The sequence below is a fragment of the Diabrotica virgifera genome, chromosome 1, assembly GCF_917563875.1.
Source record: "Diabrotica virgifera virgifera chromosome 1, PGI_DIABVI_V3a".
NCBI lineage: Eukaryota > Metazoa > Arthropoda > Insecta > Coleoptera > Chrysomelidae > Diabrotica > Diabrotica virgifera.
In genome coordinates, this window is record NC_065443.1 from 19849005 (window position 1) to 19873727 (window position 24723).

At 33.4% G+C, this 24723-nt stretch overlaps 1 protein-coding gene across 2 annotated transcripts in view; it reads left to right on the plus strand.

The window, feature by feature from the left end:
- The window catches only part of LOC114324607 (T-box transcription factor TBX20-like), a 227211-nt gene that overhangs the window by 44953 nt on the left and 157535 nt on the right, over positions 1-24723 (plus strand). For both annotated transcript variants that reach the window (XM_050655194.1, XM_050655195.1), the window contains exon 2: positions 1299-1605. In XM_050655194.1, coding sequence (XP_050511151.1) covers positions 1299-1605 — 307 coding nt within the window. The remainder of the gene's footprint in view (positions 1-1298; positions 1606-24723) is intronic.

Here is a 24723-nt window from a genome sequence, read left to right on the forward strand (position 1 = left end):
CATGGAAATTTGTTAAAAGGAGTCCTTTTTGAGTAAGATTGTGCAAAAAATCCGAATTAGAATATTTTTCCTAGCGGATGCGCAGTGGCTTTCTGGACTATTGGTTGACTACAAATTTCGTGTGAGGAAGATCCATTAAAAAAATTATTGTGTTTTTTGTGAAGTCTCTTTTGTTTTTTGAGAACTTTCGAAGTTTTGTAACTTTTGGAGGAAAATTTTTTGTATTTTTTAACCAACGGGATCCCTCTTCATCATCATCATTGGCTCTACAACCAATGGTGGGTTTTGACCTGTTCTAGAATCAGCTTCCATTCCTTCCTATCCCTCACCTTGGTTTTCCTTTTCGTACTCTTGATACTCGTAAGTCTCTTTTCCACCTGGGCCTTAGATCGTGCTCTGGGCATAACTCTTCTCTTTACTCCTACCGGTTATTGGTTATAAATGTTTTTCGACGGCTCCATCTCATTCATTCTCTCTTTTTAGTACTTTTAAAATTGTGACCATGGCGCTGAACAGGCGCGGATCTAGAAATTCATAATAGGGGGGGGGGCAGATTTACCTCAAATAAAATATTATATTTTCCAGATTTAGCCATACGACTCACACTTACTCTAAAGATAAAATACACTATATTATAGTCCCAGATACCTACGGTATTAAAAGGATTGATAGACAATTCACGACTATTAATCTCACTGGTCGTTCTTTACCATAAAGATTAACCTTTCTACCATCAACGGGTAGGTACGCATGGATTATCTAGTAAAATATAAATTTTTATATCTTTATTGTATCGCAAATTTGAAACGTGAGATTGTATCGTTTTCATGAGATAAGGTTTATACCCAGTGTAATGTATTTGCATTTTAAAATATAATTTTTGTTATTCTTTGAATTGAGAAAAATATTTCCGTTGTTTATGGTCCCACCGGTACCCAAACAAATGCACCTGCAAATTATTTTTCAGAGAAGGGTGTTTTATTAGAGTTTATGGCTTCTTTCAATTCTTTGGAAGCGGTTGTCGTGTAATTTAGTGTTGTACTGATGGCCCAAAGTTTAGAGTTAACAGAAAAAATAATAAATAATAAAAAAATACTTATAGACTAAATACAATAGGGGGGTCCATGGACCCGTTGCCCCCTTCCCCTGTATCCGCGCCTGGCTCTGAAGATGACTTTGTAAGTCGAACGCTGTCAACTAGGAATCTTTCACACTTTTTAAATACTTTTTTTTTCAATTAATTGATTTATATTTGATTTTAAGATATGCCATGTTTAATAATAAAAAATTTGTTTCAGAAAAATTCACCGACACATCTCCCTCAGTACCTTCCACGCCAGAACCTCTGGGCTTAGACTGTACCGTCGTGGGTGCGGACAACGAAAGTGGTCGCGACTCGCCCGTGGACGTGTCGTCTACGTCGGAATCGGGAGTGACTACAGCTTCGCAGACTAGTGAGCGACGATCTCCGACTAGAAATCCCCTTTTGCAAGAGAGGTGTACCAGTGAAGAGTTACGAAATATTACCTGTCATTTAGAGACAAAAGAATTGTGGGACAAGTTCAACGAGTTAGGCACTGAGATGATTATCACAAAGACTGGAAGGTAAATTGGTTTCTGTTGATAATATGTACAGGATTCAGTTTAATAAATGGCTAAGATGAATTGTATTAATAATGAATTTTACCATAATTTTAGGTATTGTTAGATCTTAGGGATTCGTTGTTTTACGTATAAAGCAGGCGATGTATTTAGTGCAGTTACTGAAGGTGGATATGAACTATTACCTCCGATTTAGTTGAACCTCCATCGATTTACATGAAAATTGGTAAGTGGTTAGAAAATATCTCAAGGAACAAAGGTGACATGGTGCCAACTTGCGCTTTTACCCTGGGGGGGGGGGGGGTGGATGCCACCCCTTTTCGGGGGTGAAAGTTATTTTATTAAGAATAACCCCATAATCAATAGAGGGACAAGTTCTAAGCAAAATTTATTATATAAAGTTTTTTAAATAAATTAAAACTTTTTGAGTTATTAAAGATCAAAGATTTTAATTTTTCATGAGAAAAATGCATGTTTTTAACCGATTTTTCACAAATAACTCAAAAACTATAAGTTTTTGCAAAAAAGTTGTTATTATCAAAATTAAAGCTAATAAAAAATTAAATAAACTTCTTACTAGAAAAATCTTTTAATGTTAACTTAAAGTGAGTTATAGCTAATTGAATGTATATTTTTTTCGGCGAGTACCCAAATCTAAGTATTCAAGCTTAAATAACGGGAAAATGATTTGTCCAATTACTTTTAAACATTTGTCCAAGAACTTAAAAATATCTATCAAATGAGCACCCGAACGAGTCAATAGCATTAAAATTTATGCCACAAAAACTTTTCAAAATTTATCTTTTAAAAATTTTTTAAAAAAATGTTATTGTTTTTCATTAAGTAACTCCGTTAGTTTTTATGATATGAGGTTCACCTTAAATCCATTTTAAAGCTAATAAATTCTAAGTGCTATTAAACCACGTTGAATTGGATCTTTTAAATTCCTTACTTTTTTAAAAATAAATGGTTAAATGGCCCCGCTTACGTGCAAAATTTAAGCTTTAAACGTTTCTACCTCGGTTATTTTTTACCCTACAGAAATAGCAAAAACAGTAAAATATTTGGTATAGAAAAAACTAAAATTTGGTTATTTATAATTTTTTACGTATAGTGGGTATTTTTGCAGTTATTATCAAAAGAATATGATAATCACGATAATTTTAAAAATTCTGTTTTTTTTTTTAAATTACATCGTTTTTTCAAAAATATGCATTCTAAACCGGTCATAATTATTGTAACAATTACTTATGCTAATATAAAGAAATTCTTGTAAGGATTACTATAAATTTTAATTTTTGTGGAAATGGCATATGTTTTATTTTTTACTTTTTCATAAAAAATTCGAAAGGGTTCTCTTATTTTCATCATAATTTGCTTATTTTTGACGCTATTAACTTTTTCTGGGGCTCATTTGATAGGTATTCCGAAGTACTTTGACAAGTGTTTAGAAAGCATTTTTTATAAATTGCATCGTTTTCCCGTTATTTAAGCTTGAATACTTATCATACAATGATACAAACTTGAATACAATATATTGAATATATTCAATACTTGAATATATATCCAATTACGCATAGCTCACTTTGAATTGACATTTATTTTATTTCTTTAAGTGAGGAATGTATTCAACTTTTTATTATCTTCAATTTTGGTAATAATAATTTTTTGTAAAAGCTTATACTTTCTGAGTTATATGTGAAAAACAGCTTTAAAACATGCATTTTCTTTAGGAAAAAATAAAAATTTTGATCTTTAATAACTCAAAAACTATTGATTTATATTAAGAGTAAACAGTAGCGATCAACAGGTAGCAAAAACGCGTTCCAAGATTGCGGCTGTAATTTTGAATATTTTTTCGAGATATTTGGCACACGTATTGGTAATATAATAAAGAATGGCGGTACAGAGCCCAATTTGAAAAATATATTAATATGTGGAAATTACTCTGCAATTAAATACAATATTAAAAAAACGAGCCTGTACCGCCATTAAGAAGAACAAAAAAATACACTTTCTTCAAATAAACTTTTTTATCCGATGCCTAGATTTTGTGTCATTTTGGAACTACATACTAAAATTTTTTATTTCATTAGTAGTTCCAAAATGACACAAAATCTAGGCATCGGATAAAAAAGTTTATTTGAAGAAAGTGTATTTTTTTGTTCTTCTTAATGGCGGTACCGGCTCGTTTTTTTTAATATTGTATTTAATTACAGAGTAATTTCCACATATTAATATATTTTTCAAATTGGGCTCTGTACCGCCATTCTTTATTATATTACCAATACGTGTGCCAAATATCTCGAAAAAATATTCAAAATTACAGCCGCAATCTTGGAACGCGTTTTCGCTACCTGTTGATCGCTACTGTTTCCTCTTAATAACTTTATATAACAAATTTTGCTTAAAATTTGTCCCTCTATCGATTTTTGGTATTATTTTTATTAAAATAATTTTCACCCCCGAGAAGGAGTGATATCCACTCCCAGGCTAAAAGCGCAAGTTGGCATCATGTCACCTTTGTTCCTTGTCGTATCCTCTAACTGCTCACCAATTTTCATGAAAACAGATGAAGGTTCAACGAAATCGTAGGTGAAAACCTTCAGTGACTGCACTATTAGAGATTAGTGTTAGCGCACGATATTTAGATTGTGATTGTTTCCTTCGTGAACTGTATTATCTAGGTCTGCTAATTTTATTTTCGTAAACTAACATAAATTGATAAGGTAAGTAAAATGACGATCCGGTTAACACACAACTGATAAAAACAGGGTACTCACCATTTGCTGTTGTTGTCTCCTGTTCTAGAGCCCCAGTCACCTTTGCTCTCTTCCATGCACCAAAATAGCAACTTTTGACAATTTCTGTATCACACCGATGATTGATTTAGTCGAAATTTTTTACATTCGCGGACAGTACGATGTATGTTATGGCTATTTTCGAAATGCTAGTACCTCTTGCGCATATGCGCAATAACGGTTCTTCCATACCCTGCATAGATTAGAGACTATTGGTTTTCGGTGTATTCTGTAGGAGAATTAAGGCAATGCTCTAATCTGGTGATTCGTTTAACTCTTAACCACTGAAAATGCCATATGAAATGCTATATGCCATACTGAAAATGCGGTATGCCATACCGTTTCGAAAATATATTTTGTTGCAAAACGTGTTTTATAAAAGATTCCTAGAACACCATCTATGTACCTTTAAGTTGTGTGTAACTGTACGTGCTCCCACCTGCTGCAGTTTTAGTATGGTTTAGTCTTTGAGCTACGTTGACGTAAAGTTTTCTTGCGGTATCACGTACCGTATGTCCTTGTTTACGTTTATATAGTTAAAAGCAGTCCAGTGGATTATGTCGCTATGAGTATGGCAGCAAGTTCATCTAGTTGTTATACCTGTGGCGACACGCTTCAATTACTATTTTGCTTATTTTAATTTTTAATAACTTTTTCAAAATGAAATAATACGTCCCATTTTAAAATTCACAAACCATATGCATAAAGGGCCTGTTAAATTTTAAGAAACGAAATATATCAGTACCTATTCAGATAAAATTACTTCTCAGCTTTTAGAACACCAGATGTTGATGGCCTGCTCAGTTTATGTATGGGAAACGCATATTCTGTAATAGATTACGGGACGATAAAGGACCAGCCTCCTTATGTCAATAAATCAGTCTTCAACTTCTTTAAAAACCACAGAAATGTAAAACTAATGTTTTTAGTTCATCCACAGGCAATCTGACACGAACTCTCGTCCCGCAAAGAATAACAAACCCTCTTACGAGATATAAGCACGCCTTTTTAACCAAAAATAAATAAATATATTATTGTTCGTTGTCTTACACTTATTATAATTTCATTTAATTGTTTCCGTAAACCACCAACGGAACATACTTTCAAGTGGAAAGCACTATTTTACTATTTTTGAGTTATCAATGCTCAAGTTTTTTTTTAATTCAGTTCATACAGGATTTTTAAGAACCTCCGCCAATTTTTAATATTATGCATGCGTATTATTCATAATTTTCTTGAAAAAAATAAAGTTTATTTTATTTGGAGCAGTTTTTTATTCTACAGCAGTGTGCAGAATAATTTCGTAGTTGATGAATAAAACAAATACAATGATATAATACAGATTCCTATTGAACCGTAAGGAGAATAGGCAACGGTATGCCATACCGCATGTTAAAGTCTACGTCCTGAAATATCCACGTCAGTGTTTTCAATTTCTTCCGCTGTATTTTGTCTAATATTCACTTCTAGCCTTCTAGCTCTAGTGTGTAGTAGTGGTTCTACTTCGTCTTCTACATGACTTATGATATGCCATGTTTCATCATTCTCTTTGCCTTATCCCTATGCGGGGTCGGCTTCCCTAATTGCATTTCTTCACACAATTCTATCTTGAGTCATATCAATGTTAATCCCCTTTACCAACATGTCCTGCCTTATCGTCTCCCCCCAGGTCTTCTTTGGTCTTCCTCTCCTACTCCTTCCAGGAATCTGCACTTCAGCTATTCTTCGTATTGGGTGATTAACGTCTCGACATTGAACATGACCAAACCATCTTAACCTATGGACTCTCATTTTGGCATCAATTGGTGCCACACCTAGACTTCCCCTAATATACTCATTTCTAATTTTATCCTTCTTTGTCACTCCACTCATCCATCTAAACATTCTCATTTCCGCCACATGCATTCGTTGTTCCTCTTTCTTTTTGATTCCCAACATTCAGTTCCGTACATCATAGCCGGTCTTATGGCTGTTTTATAGAATTTTCCCTTCACCTTCATTGGATTTTTTCTGTCACACAACACACCACTCGCTTCTTTCCACTTCATCCATCCAGCCCCAATTCTACTGCATGCATCTCCATCTATTTCTCCATTACTCTGTAATACCGATCCTAGGTACTTAAAAGTATTGCTTTTCACAATCATTTCACCATCCAAAGATACCATTTTATTTGTAGTAACTTCATCTTTAAATGAACATTCCAAATACTCGGTTTTTGTCCTACTAAGTTTTAAACCTTTTTCCTCGCTTGTCTCAACTGTTCCAGTTTGTGTTCCAAGTCTCTTTCACTATTTCCTACTAACACTACATCATCAGCATACATTAGGCACCATGGAATGCTACCCTGTAGTTTCGCTGTTATCTCGTCCAAAACTAATGAGAATAAATAAGGACTAAGCACCGAGCTTGGTGCAATCCTACTTTCACCTGAAATTTGTCAGTCTCTCCCACACCTGTCCTAACACTAGTCGTTACTCCCTCATACATATCTCTCATAATCTTTACATATTTGCCAGGGACTCCTTTCTCATTGAGTGCCAACCACAGAATCTCTCCAGGAACTCTATCATGTGCTTTCTCAAGATCAATGAATACCATATGAGCGTTGGTCTCTTTATTCCTGTATTTTTCCATCAGTTGCCTTACAGTGAAAATTGCATCTGTTGTTGATCTGCCCTGCATAAAGCCAAATTGATTATCGGATATTTCGGTTTCTTCACTTATCCGTCTATCAATTACTCTTTCCCATACTTTCATGGTGTGGCTAAGTAGTTTTATAGCCCTGTAGTTTGTACATTGTTGTATGTATCCCTTGATTTTGTAGACAGGTACTAATATACTGCTTCTCCATTCGTCTGGCATTTGTCCAACTTCCATAATTCTATTAAATAGACCTGCTAGCCAACTTATTCCTGTCTCTCCCAATGCTCTCCATACTTCCCCAGGAAGATCATCTGGTCCGACTGCTTTTCCTTTCTTTATTTTTTGAAGCGTTTGAGTCACTTCCTCGTTTTATATTCTGGTAACCATTGCTGTTAATGTCTCCGTTAACTCCACAGGCTGTCTGTCAAATTCTTCATTTAATAAACTGTCAAAATACTTTTTCCATCTCTTTTTGACATCCTTTTCGTGAATTAGTATTTTGATATTTTCATCTCGGATACATCTAATCTGATTAAAATCTCTTGCTGTCTTTGCTCTCTGTTTGGCTATTTTATATATCTTTGCTTCGCCTTCCCTGGCATCAAGTTGATCGTATAGGTTTGAATACGCTTCTGCTTTTGCTTTTGCTACTGCTACTTTCGCTTCCTTTTTGGCGATCATATAGTAATTTTGACGATCTATGTCCGATCTGGTTTCTTGCCACTTTTTATGTCCCTTCTCTTTTATTTTTTCTTGTACAGTGGAACCTCGATTATCCGTCTCTCCATTAACCGTCACCTCTGTTAACCGTCAGGGTATATACAGAAGTGGTATTGACTACACAAGCAAAAATTTTAATGTAAAACAATAAAAAAAAAGTTAATTTGATTTGTGATGAGGACACAAACGGCTATCCATTGCTGACAGATAAAGAAATCGTTGAAATGGCAACAAAGGCGGACCAAACAGATTAGAGCTGACACAGACTTGGAATTTGACTGTAGCTATGTTGATGAACCTATTGTAACTGACAAAGGTTTGCGTAAATAATCTAGAGAAGCTGCATTGCATATACAATAATTCATCGAGTGGTATTCTCAACAAGAAGAAGCCAATAAATTAGATTGCATGATCTTATGCCGATTAAGAAATTCAGCCGTCGCAAAATGTGAAGCAACAGTAAAACAAACAAAGATTTCAGAATATTTTAAATTGATTCGATTGTACGAACACAAATCCCTCTTAAATTGTCAAACAAACCATACAAATGAAATTTGAGAGTTGTACCTACTATGAATTCTTAATTTTTTTTAATGTTCTGTTAACCGTCTTTTCGATTATCCGTCATACCCTTGGTCCGGTGCCCTGACGGATAATCGAGGTTCTACTGTACTTCATTTGACCACCACTAAGTCTCTTTATCCTCAAACTTCTTTCCTGGCGTTTTCTCAAGTATTTCAATAGCCGTCTCTCTAATAATATTGGCCATTTTTCTCCAAATTGTGTTAGGGCTTCCTTTCATGTTGCAACATATTTTTTCTACTATTCTTTCCCTGAATAGACCTTCTTTCTCATCTTTTAGCATCCACCACTTGTTTTTTTGTGGTCCTCTCTGATATTTTTGTTTAGTTTCGCTTTTTACTTCGATGTCCAGAACAAGCAACTTATGGTGTTGGCTTACTGTCTCACTATGTTATGCCATGTTTAGTATATATTTTTCGAAGTATTCCTTCGATCTTTGTATTATTTCTTTCTCATTTTTTATTGTTTCCTTGTTTATTCTTTCCTTCTCTTATAATTTGCCACATATCAAATTTTGTTCAATATCTCATATTACTTTAAATTTTTTTCTTTCTTTTTGAAATATCTGCTGCCCATTTCAATTCTGCTATAATTCACAATCTAAATATTAGATACTTATCAATAGGAGTTTCCTCAAAAATCAGTTAAATCTATCTTCCGATCAATCTACCAATCGTTTGACCATCTGTTTTTCGGGTAATCAATATTACCCATCAAACACTTTAGAAATCGATTAGTAGACATTTTTCTACCTGCAGACCACCTACGACCTCCTGTTTTACACTCCCTTGGATATCTTAATCTGGATTCAATTTAAGTAAGACACAAGACATTTTTATGGATCACTTTATCTTTAACGGTTTCAATGAAAATAAAAAGAATAATAAATTAAAAACAATGTATAATGCTCTGTATATTCTTACTGAAAAAGCTGTTTTATACAAAAATATTCAAAACAAATATCTAACTTTTATGATTTTTGTACGCATTTACAAAATTTTAATAGTCGAGGCATTGAAGCACAAAAAAGGCCTTACTGTCGATTTTTGGCGCAGTAAGACGGATTTTAATGCAGTTTAGTGTGTTGGATTCGTGAGAATGTCAAAAAAATTTGTGAACTAATGTAATGAATAAGAAATCTCAAATTGCATTTGTGCATAAGAAAAATGCATTTCAAAAATGCATTTCGGTAAATAGTGGGAAAAATTGACTCAATTTTCTTACTCGGTGGTTTTTGGGGTCGCTGAAAACGAATATGAGGTCGGCGAGAGTGTGCAAACTACCTGGTGCCTGCAGTAGGTGTAATAAACGTCTTCCTCGGGACTATTATGGTAATTTGTTAAATAATTGGCCCAAACTTGTTACTCGGGGGTCTTTGGGGTCACTATAAATAAATATCACAACGACTAAATTCTAATTTCATATCATTTAAAGCAGATTGAATTAAGTCGGAAGTGAATGATGTGATTTTGCCTTGAGAGAAAATTATTAGATACAGAATTAAATGTACTTAATGGCTATTGCCAAAAATAAAAAGATTGTCATTGGAAAAATTCTTTCGTCTGTTGATGCATTTACCCAGCATTTAAAAAGGGTATATTTACAGACACAAATTTGGCTGCATGGAGAGGACAGTAACATGAACCCAACCAATTGGGGATGGGCATTACAAAATAATGTATTAATTCCAGTTACAATGACTCAGCCACCTGGTCCTCCAAACATTTTAAATTTAATATTCTGTAGTTGTAAGTCAGACTACGGCAACTCATGCGTGTGCAGGAAGCATGGGTTAGTTTGTAATTTAGCCTGCAAATATTGTGTAGGCTCTGATTGCACAAATATTGCATTGGACTCGAGAGAGGAAGGCAATAATGATGAAGAAGATGATAATGATGAAGAAAATGAATTTTAAAGATAAATTACGATGAACTTTGTATAATGAACTTTTTTAACCATAAATATATTATAATAATAAAAAATTATGTTTATTTCTAATAAAAATACCACCCATTTCGATAACTATAGTTACATCGAAGAAAATAGATTACCCCAAAAACCCCCGAGTAACAGGTTTAAACTACAGTCAAAACCGTTTATAACGAACTTCAGGGGACTGGTGGTTTTTGTACGTTGTAGAGCCAGTGTTCTCTGTAAGCGGCTATCTGCTATAACGAACAGCGAACAGGTTGCTAAAAACGATATTACACTGGTAGCAACAGTCAGTTCGTTATGTTATAACAAACTTTTGTGATAATGAACCCGCCTAGGAAGTCTAGTGTCTAAAGGACTTACAAGTGGACCCTGCTCGGATGTACCATCATAACCATAAATTAATAAAACCTTCCTTTTTATTTCGTGGTAATATCGGTACCTCGGAGAGATACAATACAATGCCCATTTTCATAACTTTACAGCAAAGCAATTTTAAACTATTTTCAACAAAAAGTGTTACTGCTACAGCTATTTATTGAGATGAGGAAACAATATTATATTAGGTGTATCTATTGTCATTTAAGGGTCTATTTCTCATATCTGCTTTGATCTATGGTTCTGGAATCTTTGAACGGCCGAATTGCAGGGTTCAAGTTTAAACTGCCATCGGTTGAACGTGAATTGAAAAAGACGATTTTGACTTTAAACTGACGTTCACTAAAAGTTCAGGTTAAACTGGAGTTGAACTCGATATGAGAAATTGGCCCTTAATCATGCATTTGGTATAATTGTTTATTATATAATGTGTAAAAAGGTCATAATTAAAAAAATGGATGTTGTATTTCTCTGAGGTACACATATGTACGCTGTAACCAATATTTCGACTGTTAGTGTTCCAAGAAATATGGTTGCTCTAACCGATTTGTTCGTTATACGCAATATAAATGCTTTTTTTATATGACATTTTACGGGATCTACCATTTTGTTTGTTATATCCGATTGTACGTTATAGCCGGTGTCGTTGTAAACGATTTTGACTGTAATTATATGATAAATTACCATAATACTCCAGAGGAAGACGTTTATTACACCCGCTGCAGGCACCAGGTACTTTACACACTCTCGCCGACCTCATATTCATTTTCAGCGACCCCAAAAACTCCCGAGTTACAAGTTTGGGTCAATTATTTAACAAATTACTATAATACTCCAGAGGAAGACTTTTATTACAACCGCTGCAGGCACCAGGTAGTTTGCATACTCTCGTCGACCTCATATTCGTTTTCAGCGACCCCAAAAACCCCCGAGTAAGAAAATTGAGTCAATTTTTCCCACTATTTACCGAAATGCATTTTTGAAATGCATTTTTCTTATGCACAAATGCAATTTGAGATTTCTTATTCATTACATTAGTTCACAAAATTTCCTGACATTCTCACGAATCCAACGCACCAATCCGCATTAAAATCCGTCTTAGTGCAAAAAAATCGACACTTCAACCCTTCAATGCCTCGACTATAATAGTCCAGGGTAATAAGGTTTTTTCCATGACACTCGAGCAGCCAGGGTACTGGAGCCTTTTTTCGACAGGTAATACCTATGAGAACAAATTGTGACTATTTCCTGCGTAGGATCTGGCGGCCATTTTTATTTATAAACAATTTAATGTCGAAAAACGGCATTTTTTCCGATTTTTTTCAAATCAATGGAAAACAGTGCACCTTCTGGTTACATTAGAACAAAAATCTTCGAGAGCATAGAAAAGCTTTTAAAATGGCGTATTACAAAGGTTGATACACTTATTTATTGTTAATATAATTGAGAAAAAAGGTCTAAATTTCAAAAAAATTAATTTTGCAATAACTTTTTTAAAAATTAGTGTACAACTTTGAATTTTTTGTCAGATGAGGGTTAATTAGTGTTTAACACGTGACAAAAATTTCAAAGCGATTCATTTAATTGTTTATATTTTATTCAAATTGTTTATCCCAGAGAGCTTTTATTTGCAATAACATAAGTCAGAAAAACAGAATGTTAGAACCACTCTGCAGGTGTCAAATGTAAGAGCATAAGCTAAACTTTCAAACCTGTTTAAAAAATGTTAATAAAGAGTGCATTTATTAGTAATAAATAATTATGAAAATGTCTCGTTAATTTTTCCTTATAAACAATTTGAATAACTTTCTTGTTATGGCCGCTACAAACATTTTTTGCACATTCTAAAAGATGGCATTTTTATACGAACTTAGGAAAAAATAAGTTAGCCTAGGTCAATTAGGGCCAAAGTTAGCAACATTTTTTTAAAAATCCACAGCTAATTTGTTTATGATAAATAAGAATCGAAAATAGCGCTCTTCCACTTTTAAAGATACGAAGTATTCAGAAAAAATTTTGGATTTATTTGCTCTTTAAGGGAGTCGTCAATAAAGCTTCAAAAATGAAGTAGAAGCATAAAATCCGTGCGACCTAAAATTGAAATATCAACTTCAAAATCCTACAATTTTTTGTAACTTGGGAACCAACCAGTGGATTTTAATGGTTTTTTTAAGTTATATGTACTTTTAGCGTACTTTACAAATATGGAGTCTGTTGATTTATAAATTATTTAATAAACAATTTAATTTGTTTAAAAAAATTTTTTTTTTTAATTTTTTTTACCGTATTTTAGGTGAACAACTACAATGTTATGTATGTAATAATTGATAAAAAATTGTAATAAATATATAATTACTACACTCACCGGCACAAAATTCGGCCACCCAAAATTTTTGATTAAGTTTAATAGTTTATAACTTTATTATTTGTGCTCCGATTTTTAAGATTCTTGCACCAATTTGTAGATACATATATTGATATCGTTTCGTATTTTTCCGGTAACAAAAAAATTTGCTTGCGTGGCATTATACAGGGGTGAATGGAAGCGTTGTATTTTCTACTAACTTTAAAAAATTCTGTGGAAAAACGGAAGGGCTCATTTTGTGTAATAGTCCTGTCATATTATCCCAGAGACATCACTAAAATTTTGTTTTTTGAATTATCCGAATATCTCTTTTCGTGTAAGAGCTGTACCATTTTTTGTAAATAAAAACACTGATTTACTCATAAAATAGAGGTTGGACTGATAAGATTAGAAGGCCCGCATGCAGCCCAGATCTCAATCCTGTTAAGCATTTATGGGATGAATTAAAAAGAGCTATTCGCCGTTATCCCAGGCCTCCAGAAAATTTGGTACAGTTATGGCCTTGGTAGAGGAATATCGGACTATTCCCCAGGTAATATTTTTTTTTATTCATATAAATATAAAATCTAAGACATAACAATGATTTGATAAACAATGAATCAAAAAAATTACTGCAACTGTAAGCAAACTTATAGAGTAAAAGTCACACTTTTATAGAAATTTTTCTTTTATTATAATAATATATACAGAGAGGGCTAAATTATGGAATAAATTCATTTTCTCTAAAATCGACGACTTTGAAGAAAAATCCCGAAACAGGTCGATTTTTATTTTTAAATTACAATTTTTTTGGCATATATTTTATACTAGTGTCGTCATCCATCTGAGCTTGATGACGTAATCGATGATTTTTTCAAATGGGAATAGGGGTCATGTGACACCTCATTTGAAAGGGTGTTCAATTGTCTATTCAGTAATATAAACGATTATATCCTTATTTATACAGGGTGACCAAAATAATAATTTTTGGATTAAATTAATTGACTGGACTAATGGACTAATTTTGGATTAAATTAAATTAATTAGAGAAAATTAATTTTTTCCATAATTTAGCCCCTCCCTGTCTATATTATAATATATTCATAACAATTTTTTATCAGTTATTATATACCTAACATTACTTGGTAGTAGTGCACCTAAAACACGGTAAAAAATTAAATAAATTGTTTTTTTTTTGTTTAAATAAATTAAATTGGTTATTATAATTTATGAATCAACTGACTCTATACTTGTAAAGTACGCTAAAAGTACATACAAATTAAAAAAACATTAAAATCCATTGGTTGGTTCCCAAGATACAAAAAACTGTAGGATTTTGAAGTTAATATTTCAATTTTAGGTCGCATGGATTTACATACTTCATTTCTAAAGCTTTATTGACGACTTCCTTGAAAAGCAAATAGAGCAAAAAAATTTTATGAATACTTCATGTCTTTAAAAGTGAAAAAGCGCTATTTTCGATCCTTATTTATTATAAACAAATTAGCTGTAAATTTTTAAAAAAATGTTGCTAACTTTGGCCCTAATTGACCTAGGCTAAATTATTTTTTTTAAGTTCGTGTAAAAATACCATCTTGTAGAATATGTAAAAAAATGTTTGTGCCGACCATAACAAAAAAGCTATTCAAATTGTTTATAAGGAAAAATTGACGAGACTTTTGCATAATTATTTATTACTAATAAATGCACTTTTTATTAACTTTTTTTAAACAAGTTTGAAAGTTTAGCTTATGATCTTTTATTTGACACCTGGAGAATGGTTCTAACATTCTGTTTTTCTGACTTATTTTATTGCAAAAAAAAGCTCTCTGGGATAAACAATTTGAATAAAATATAAACAATTGAATAAATCGCTTTGAAATTTTTGTCACATATTACGCACTACAGAACCCTTATTTGACAAAAATTTCAAAGCTGTACACTAATTTTTACAATAGTTATTGCAAAATTAATTTTTCTTGCAATTTAGACCTTTTTTCTCAATTATATTAACAATAAATAAGTATATCAATCTGTGTAATACGTCATTTTAAAGATTTTTCCATGCTCACGAAGATGTTTGTACTAATGTAACCACAAGGTACACTGTTTTCCATTGATTTGAGAAAAAACCGAAAAAATGCCGTTTTTCGACATTAAATTGTTTATAAATAAAAATGGCCGCCAGATCCTACGCAGGAAATAGTTACAATTTGTTCTTATAGGTATTACCTGTCGAAAAAATGCTTCAGTACCCTGGCTGTTAAAGTGTCACGAACAGGGTATATTTTTGCCTTATTACCCTGGCCTATAAAGCTTTAACGCTTTTACAAGGCCGATTAAGGTATAAATTTAAAGTGTATTCAAAGAAATTTTTGTCATTTTTCGTCGAAGAGTGACAATGAAAGATAAAAAAAACAGATTAGGCCTCTGCTTTTTTTATTTTTCATATTTTACGCGGCGCATCCACCAAATACAATAATGATTTTTTTTTTTGAATAAAATAATTTTTTTTTATTAAAAGATAACCGCCTCAATCATATTGATGATTATCGAATGGTTACAAGTAGAATACATTATAATATCTTCTTTATTCTTCTTCTTCGTGTAACCCTTTATGGACATTGGCGATCATCACGGATATTTTTCTAGTATTGTTTATCCATTGATCACAGTGGTTAGATCCTTATCCAGTCAACATCACAGCTACGAATACAAGCTCAAAATCGGTAAGGAACAGGCCAAGAGGCCTATTATAAGAAGAAGAAGAAGAAGTTTATCCATTCCTCTTTTCTCTGCTTTAAAATTTTCAATCAGGACGTACGTCGTCTCCACGGTCCTCTTTCTCCTTCCATTTCCCTTGTACAACTAATCACATCACCTCATATTTTCATTTCCTAGTATGTGACCAAAGTAGCATTTTGTTTTTCTTCATAGTGTTGAGTATTTATTTTTCTTATTTCCTATTTCTTAATATATCCGTGTTTGTTACTTGTTGAGTCCATGATATATTTCACTTTCTTTGATAACATCATATCTCGAAGATGACAAATCTTTTTTCTGTCCGAGATTATTCAGGCTTCAACTCCATATAAAGTGTAAAGAATACATAACATCTCAATACTCTAGTTCTAAGTTCTATTCCCAGTTTTTCATTACATAATACTAATTTCATCTTAGTGAAAGAGCTTCTGACTATCTCAATAGGTAGTTTTATTTAATAGGTAGTTTTATTTATACATGTATATAGATACTATGGCTCTTACTAGTCTATGATCACTTCTTACTGATAGTTTATTGAGTACAGTTACATCCTGAACTCTTTCTTTTGTCTGTTATTGTAATATTATATATGTTTATTTTTTAATTCTTTCTTCTGGACTAACCCATGTCCCTTTTTTGGTTTGTGTTACAACAAAAAGTTAGTTAGCATTTTGTCTCTTTGGTTTTTTACTCCAATTCCAAACTTCTAAGGTACCGGTTCTTTTTCATCCTTTTTCTTTCTATATGTTTTTCTGTAGATTTCTGAGGATGCGCCTCAGAATATATTTCATGAAGTACCTACTATCCTCCACTGGCATTGTGGAGTTCTTACTCGCAACCTGCGTTATGGTTGACAAGGCAAAATTTACGAGAAATGGTATGTGGAACAGAATTGGCATTATGTAATTAGCATCCGAAATTCCATATCCACAAAGATGAAGATCATTTAAATTTATAATATATGTAGTTCTTTATCACGTTTGTGCAATAAAAAGTAAATAGACGATGCTGTCTTATTAGGTTCTTGAGTCCTTCTTCTTCTTCTTCACGTGCCATCTCCGCGACGGAGGTTGGCAATCATCATGGCTATTCTGATCTTAGATGCTGCTGCTCTGAATAGTTCGGTTATTGTGCATCCGTACCATTCCCTCAAGTTACGCAATTACGAGATTCGTCTCCTTCCTACACTTCTCTTGCCCTGGATTTTCCCCTGTATAATCAACTGAAGTATGTTGTATCTCTCATTACGCATAACATGCCCCAGGTACTGCAGCTTTTATGTCTTGATGGTTTCCAATATTTCCAGTCTTTTGTTGACTCTTCTCATGACTTCGTTGATTGTTATATATGCTCGGTCCATGATATCTTCAGGATTCTTCCATACACCCACAGTTCAAATGCTTCCAACTTTTTAGTAGTCGATGCGTTAAGAGTTTACGCTTCTATCCCGTAAAGCAGAGTCGAGAAAATATAACACCTTGCCAGCCTAACTCTCAAGTCTAATTTCAGTTCTCTTGCACAAAGTACCTTTCTCATTTTATTGAAGTTTGTTCTTACTTTCTCTATTCGAACTTTGATTTCTTTGGAGTAATTGTTTGTGTGATTAATTATTGTGCCAAGATAGTTGTAGTTTTCTACTTGTTCTAAAGTTTTACCTTTAATTGTCAGGCTTTCCTCATTATTTTGGGCTTTTGATATCCTCATAAATTTAGTTTTCTTGATGTTTATTGATAATCCATATTCTTCTCCATACTCAACTATCTTGTTCATTAGCTTTTGGAGGTCCTTAAGGTTGTCTGCTATTATGATAGTATCGTCCGCATATCTAATGTTGTTAATTAGCGTTCCATTTACCTTTATTCCTGCTGTTTCTCCCTGAAGAGCTCTTTTCATAATTTCTTCAGAGTATGCATTGAATAGTAGTGGTGACAATACACACCCCTGTCGCACTCCTCTTTCAATTTAGAAATCTTCTGATGTGTGTTTGTTAATGCGAATGTGTTCTTGCTGTTTAAAATATAGATTTATTATAATTCGAAGGTCATTGTATTGTAATTGTTTTGCTTTGAGGACGTCCATTAGCTGTTTGTGGCGGACTTTATCAAAAGCCTTGTTGTAATCTATGAAACAGACGTACATATCCTGGTTCACTTCCAAGCATCTCTGGATTAGTACGTTGAATGCAAAGAGAGCTTCACGGGTACCTACGCCTCTACGGAATCCAAATTGGGTTTCTTCAATATCCATATCAAGTGCTTGGTAAATGCGTTTATGAATGATCTTTAAAAACATTTTAAGTGTGGGAGACATCAGGCTTATGGTACGGTGGTCGGTGCATTCTCTAGCATTTTTCTTTTTTGGGAGACAAATAAATGTTAAGGTCAACCATTCATTGGGTATGTCACCCGACTGATAAATTTCATTAAAGAGATTTAAGAGGACATCTATGTACTCATTTTCTATTATTTTAAGAACATCAATAGGGAGTTGATCTGGCCCCGGGCTTTTTCCGTTACTGGTGTTTTTTAATGCATACCTACAATATTTCTTCCTTTGTAATTTCTACACTTGTTTCTCTGTTTTCGAAAGATATGTCTTGTAGGTTTCCTCTTTCGTCGTCGAGAAGCTCTTCCATATATTCTTTCCATCGTTTTAGCTTTTCGTCAGTCGTTATAATAGTGTTTCCATTTTTGTCTAAAAGAGTTGTATTGTAGTTTCTTTTTTGCAGCCCTGCCATTTCTTTAACCTTTTTATGCAGGTTGAATATATCGTATTTGAGTCCTAGATATTTGCTATTAGTTTTTTGATATATTTTCAGGTGACTGAATTTTATGTATCCACTTTCATGACGGAAATCTTGCTAGGCACTATTTGGAAATTTTAAAGAATGTTATTCAAATAAAGGGGATATTACAACAAATATTGCCAAACTCAGATACAGCTTCACAAGACACATAGCTAGATAAAAATGTCAACGTTGGAATTCCAAAATACAATATTGGAGAACTTGTAAAGGTAGACAGTCATAGAAGAGATGAGTAGATGACATCAAAAGAATAGCCGGAACAAATCGGATGTATGTTGGTCAGGGGAGGAGTTGGGAGTCTAAAAATGGACGATAGAAGGCTAAGAAGACGAGATTTGGTTCACTAACACCAGTGCGGATTAGACATGCAACAATGGCTTCCATAGTTCAACGAGTTGATAAATATTTGCAGCACCAGTGAGATGTTTTTCAGCATTGATTTCTATATATTTGCAGATTTGCATTGGCATATTATATGTTTAAAGGACAATTTTAAATCTGGAGCCAAACCTTAAAATATTTTTAATTAAGTATGTAATTACTTGTCTAAATTTCATTAACCTATTAATAAATAAATTAATTTATTTAATTAACTAATTAAATTCAGTTGAATAGTTGACTAGCTATAGATATAAAGTAAACATTCTGTTATACTTTTTGTTAGCCTCAAAATACTCAGAATTACACTGATGGCTATAAATTAGCTTCTTTTATGACAAAAATATTTTTAGACCCGAATCCATAAACCTAACCCATAAATATAAAAACTAATTGACATGCAAATTTAACTATTTATTGACAATTACATTTTAGTGGTTTAACTACTATTGACTACCTACTCCTCGATCAATAATTTCTTCATAAACTTTTATGGGATCAATAAATTTTATTAACTAAATAGATATCTTCATGGCTGCAGTACACTCTCTTGATTGCTATAAACAATTTTAATGATTATCGACCAAAAAACAAGGTACAACGTGTTGTCTTAACGGTTTTATCGCTGCGGGGACGACGTTTTTAGAACTACTAGATGGCAGGCAGACGGTGGACAATCCACCAAATAAAAATAAAATATAATCAATTAACTTTATACCTTCAACAAACTATTTGAGTTTTAATTTATGAATGAGAAGTATGTGAGGCATGTTAAGGATGGAAACGAATTCAACCAGAGAAAATATGAGTTAATAAAAAATATGAATATGTCAATCAGAACATATTTTACTGTAACGTTTTAATTTGTAATTAGTATAATCTCAAAATAACCACCACTGATTTTAACTCCTTTAATTCCAAAATCTGGCATTTGTTATTGACACTGTGTGTGTGTGAATCTTTGTCACATTCACTATTGTCATACATTCTTGTAGGTGGTTGGACAGTATTTCTTATTGTATCACCACCAATTTCCCCAAATCTTTTCTGACTACATATTTCTTGTATTTTCTACACTACCCTACAGCTCTTATCTAATCTGGTATTTCTTAAAACAACGCTTTTATAGTTGAGTCCGTGAATCTTTACCCGTGCGTCATCATTTAAAGCATACGAAATAAGTCGATGATAAGTCGGAAATTAAAATTTACTAAACGCAACAGCAAGTGACAGTAAGTGACTTGCTGTTGCGTATAGTAAATTTCAATTTCCGACTTATCATCGACTTATTTCGTATGCTTTAAATGATGACGCACGGGTAAAGATTCAGGGACTCAACTGTATAAGTTGGCTGTCCCTACTCCATATCACATAGTCTATCGATCTTGGTCTATTGGTCTTTACGTATCTTACTAGATTTTCCTTTCAGAATAGATTATCTAATTTGTTGTTGTACCTGCGCCTCCATTCGTTTATCGTGCTATCTCTGCAACACCCAGTAACTAGGATTTTGCTTCCTCTCGCGATTGATTTTTTAATTTTGATTTCTGTTAGTGTTTCTGTTAGTATGTGACTATTGATCGTATAATAATCTTGTAGATGTTGATTTTGGTTTCTCAGAAGAGAAGTTTTGAATTCATTAGATGCTCGATTGCCAACAATTCTGATTCTGAAGAGGTCTGTTTACGACGTAATTTGCATTTCAATTTCACGTTCTACATTTTTGTTATTAGTGAATTGGGTCTGGATCCCGCGTATGAAAAAAAAGTTGATTAATAGCAAGCTGCAAATTTATTAATAGCTTAAGGGTGTCTAGTCGGATAAACTTTGATATATGGGAACACTGGAACATGGGCAGTTTTAATTGTGGAACAGGTTAAAAATTTGGAACGGTCAGACCTCGAAAACGGCACATTTATTTTGTCCGACAGAATAGACTTAAACTCTCCAAACAGAGATTAAACTATCATGCAATAATCAGACTGCTATTTATCTCCTGTCATAATTCCTGTCATTTGACATATTCTACAAGTTCCACTCATTTAAACGCCCATTTGGTGAATAGCAGTCTGATTTTTGCATGAGAGTTTAATTTCTATTCTGTTTAAGTCTGTTCTATCGGACAAAATACATGTGCCGTTTTCGTGGTCTGACCGTTCCAAATTTTTAACCTGTTCCACAATTAAAACTTCCCCTGTTCCAGTGTTCCCATAGCATATAACAAAGTTTGTACGACTAGACATCCTTAAGCTATTAAAAATTTTGAGCTTGCTATTAATCAACTTTTTTTTCATAGGCGTGATCCAGACCTAAATGTTATTCTTAGGTATTTGTGTTTGTATTCTACGACCACCTCTGCTTTGTTTGATTTACTATCGTTCCTGTTTTCAAGGACCATGGATATTGTTTTTTATTCATTTACAAGTATTAAGACCGATATTTAATGCAGCTTTTTCAAAATTTGAGAAAATATGCTTAACTTCTACTGTTAAGTTGCATGTGGATGCAGTATGACAGTTACTGCCATACTGCATCCACATTATATGCAAAGGCAGAAGCAGAAAGATTATTTGCTCCCCGAGAGTTTAATTTTCGAAAACAAATTTCTCATGGCATATTTCAAGGCTAGGTTAAATAACAATGAAAACAACGAATCTGCTTGTTTTATTCCAGAGTTTACACATAAATACTTTTATGTCTTTCGTCTTTCCTCCTGTCCTTCATCACCATATCCAGTTTCTTAGGTAGGTACCTACACCCATCTCCACCGTTGCTTTCCATTGTATCCATAAATTTCATGAAAGTTAGTAGGTAGGTACATTAGCTCGTCTAGCCTTCCACTTAAAAAGTTATATTTTCTGGATGGATCTGTTTTGTCATCTGAGGATAAAAACTACCCTTGTATGAAAAATTGGAAACGTCCAGATTTACGTATCTTAAAGATTCAATTCATGTTTAAGTGTGTTGGATAAAGTTCATATATATGTACCATAAGGAACAATATTTTTGACAGTTTAAAATAAATCTTTTGGTGCATTCACCATGTATTTGTATCTCCTGTTCTATTCACTCCAGTATTCACCACAATAATTCTTTAAGCAGGGTATATATCGGTTGCTAAAAAAGTGGGATATGTGCCTTAATTGTAGGGGCAATATTTATATTATATTTCCCAATAATTTTTTTCTAAATCACAAGGAAAAGGAATAATTTTCCTGTAGCTGGCGGCGCTGTATACCATCAGTTACAAAATTTTTTAATGAAAAATCGTTTGTAAAAATTATAAAAAATATTTATTAAAATACTTTTAAGGGCTATATAACAGAACGTTTTCGATTTTTTTACAAAATCATCAGTGTTATGAAGTTAATTGCAAACTGAGCCACCAAAAAATACCCGGGTGAGAACCCTTTAAATGGTATATAATTATATTATAATCGCATATTTGCTTGAAATAAGATGGATAGTATTTATAAGGAATTAGGCCCTTCGGCGAAGTATGACTTTCCCCATCACGTGGGTTGCAAAGCGAGTTGATGTGTCTCTACATGACGACAGTTAGATGGCAACTCTACATGACGACAGTTAGAGTTGCCACCTAATTGTCGTCATGTAGAGACACATTAACTCGCTTTGTGACCCACGTGATGTGAAATACTATCTAGATAATACTAATACTATCCATCCTATGGACTTTTAAGCAAAAATGCGATTATAATATAATTATATGCCATTTAAACGGTTCTCACCCTGGTATTTCTTTGCTGACTCAGCTTGCAATTAACCTGTTCTTAACATTGATGATGAAAAATTAGGGAGGCTAAAGAAACCTACTACTCTGAAAAATGTAAAGGAAAAGAAGAACTGCAAAACAGATATGACAACTTCAAGCTACATAAAATAGTCAAAGAACTAGTCGGAATAGGAAATAAAAGAACCTCAAATATATTGCTCGACAAAAATGGAAATATTATAATGGAGACAGAACGAAAACTACGACGATGGAGTATATCGAAAAACTGTTTCATGACCAGAGAGAAGCTAGTACATCCGTAGATAGCCAAACCGGAAATGTGGGCCCAGAGATAACCAAATCAGAGGTTAGTCAGGCAATAGACTCTATGAAAACCAATAAATCTGCTGGTCCAGATGAATTACCTAGCGAGCTGATAAAGTTGGTCAACGAGAAAAACCTGGACATAATAGTAGAACTGTTCAACGCTATCTATACTACGGGAATCATCCCTAGAGAAATGTTGACATCAGCATTTGTGTGTTTGCCAAAGAAAGAGAATGCCAAAGAATGCAGTGACTACCGAACCATAAGCTTAATGTCACATACATACCTTGAAAATTCTGCTGAAAATTATCCACGCCAGAATGCACTCTAAACTAGAGCTGGATATTAGTGACACTTAATATGGGTTCCGCAATGGTATGGGTACCAGAGAGGCATTATTCTCCTTCAACGTGCTGACACAGAGATGTTTGGATGTTAACCGTCCTCTTTACGTCTATTTTATAGACTACAATAAAGCGATTGATAAACTAAAACATGATCGACTCATGGAAATTCTGAAAACTAAAAACCTAGATGAAAGAGATTTAAGACTAATAACACACCTCTATTACAATGAGCGAGGAATAGTAAGAATTGAAAAAGAAATATGTGAAGAAATGGAAATAAAGAGAGAAGTCAGGCAAGGCTGCATACTATCACCTCTATTATTTAACGCTTATTCTGAAGAGGTAATGCGAGAAACTCTGGAAGAAGAAATAGTAGGCATAGGAGTAAATGGAGTCTTAGTTAACAACATCAGATATACAGATGATACAGTAATAATAGCCGATAGTTTACAAGACCTGCAAAGGCTCATGAGTAAAATAGTAATGTGTAGTATGGAGTACGGACTCTCTCTCAATATCAAAAAGACGAAGTTAATGAAAATTAGTAAAAACAACCATGATAATAACGAAATCTTGATAGTAGAGGGCCAGCAGATCGAAAGAGTAAAAAAGTACACTTACCTAGGAACACTTATAACAGAAAATAATGACTACACTGCATAAATCAAAGTCAGAATCGAAAAAGCACGTTCTAATTTTATGAAAATGAAAAAGGTCCTATGTAGCAAAGATTTAATATTAGCTCTTAAAATACGCCTAACAAAATGTTACGTATACAGTGTACTATACTATGGAGTGGAATCATAGACGTTAAATGTAGAAACAATGAAACGACTTAACTAACACCTTTGAAATGTGGACCTATAGAAGAATTACGAGGGTTTCCTGGATAGATAGAGTTACGAACAACGAAGTACTGAGAAGAATAGGTAAAGAGAAAGAAGTTGAACTATTGAACTTACAATTAAAGAAAGAAAACTACAGTATCTCGGACATGTGATGCGGGGCGAGAAGTATGGCATCCTGCGACTCATAATGCAAGGAAAGGTAGTTGGCAGAAGAAGCATCGGAAGAAGACGAATTTCATGGCTGAAGAACCTGAGAGAATGGTTTGGATGCAGCTCAAAACAACTATTTAGAGCTACTGCCTCAAAAATTAAAATAGCTATGATGAATACCAACCTCCGTAGCGGAGATGGCACCTGAAGAAGAAAAACACTGATGATTATTTTCTAAAACAATCAAAAACGTTCTGTGATGTAGCCCTTAAAGGGATTTTAATAAATTTTTTTATATACCTACCTTTTATAACGGATGTTTCATTAAATAATTTTTCGGTACCAAAGATTTGTTTCAATTAAACA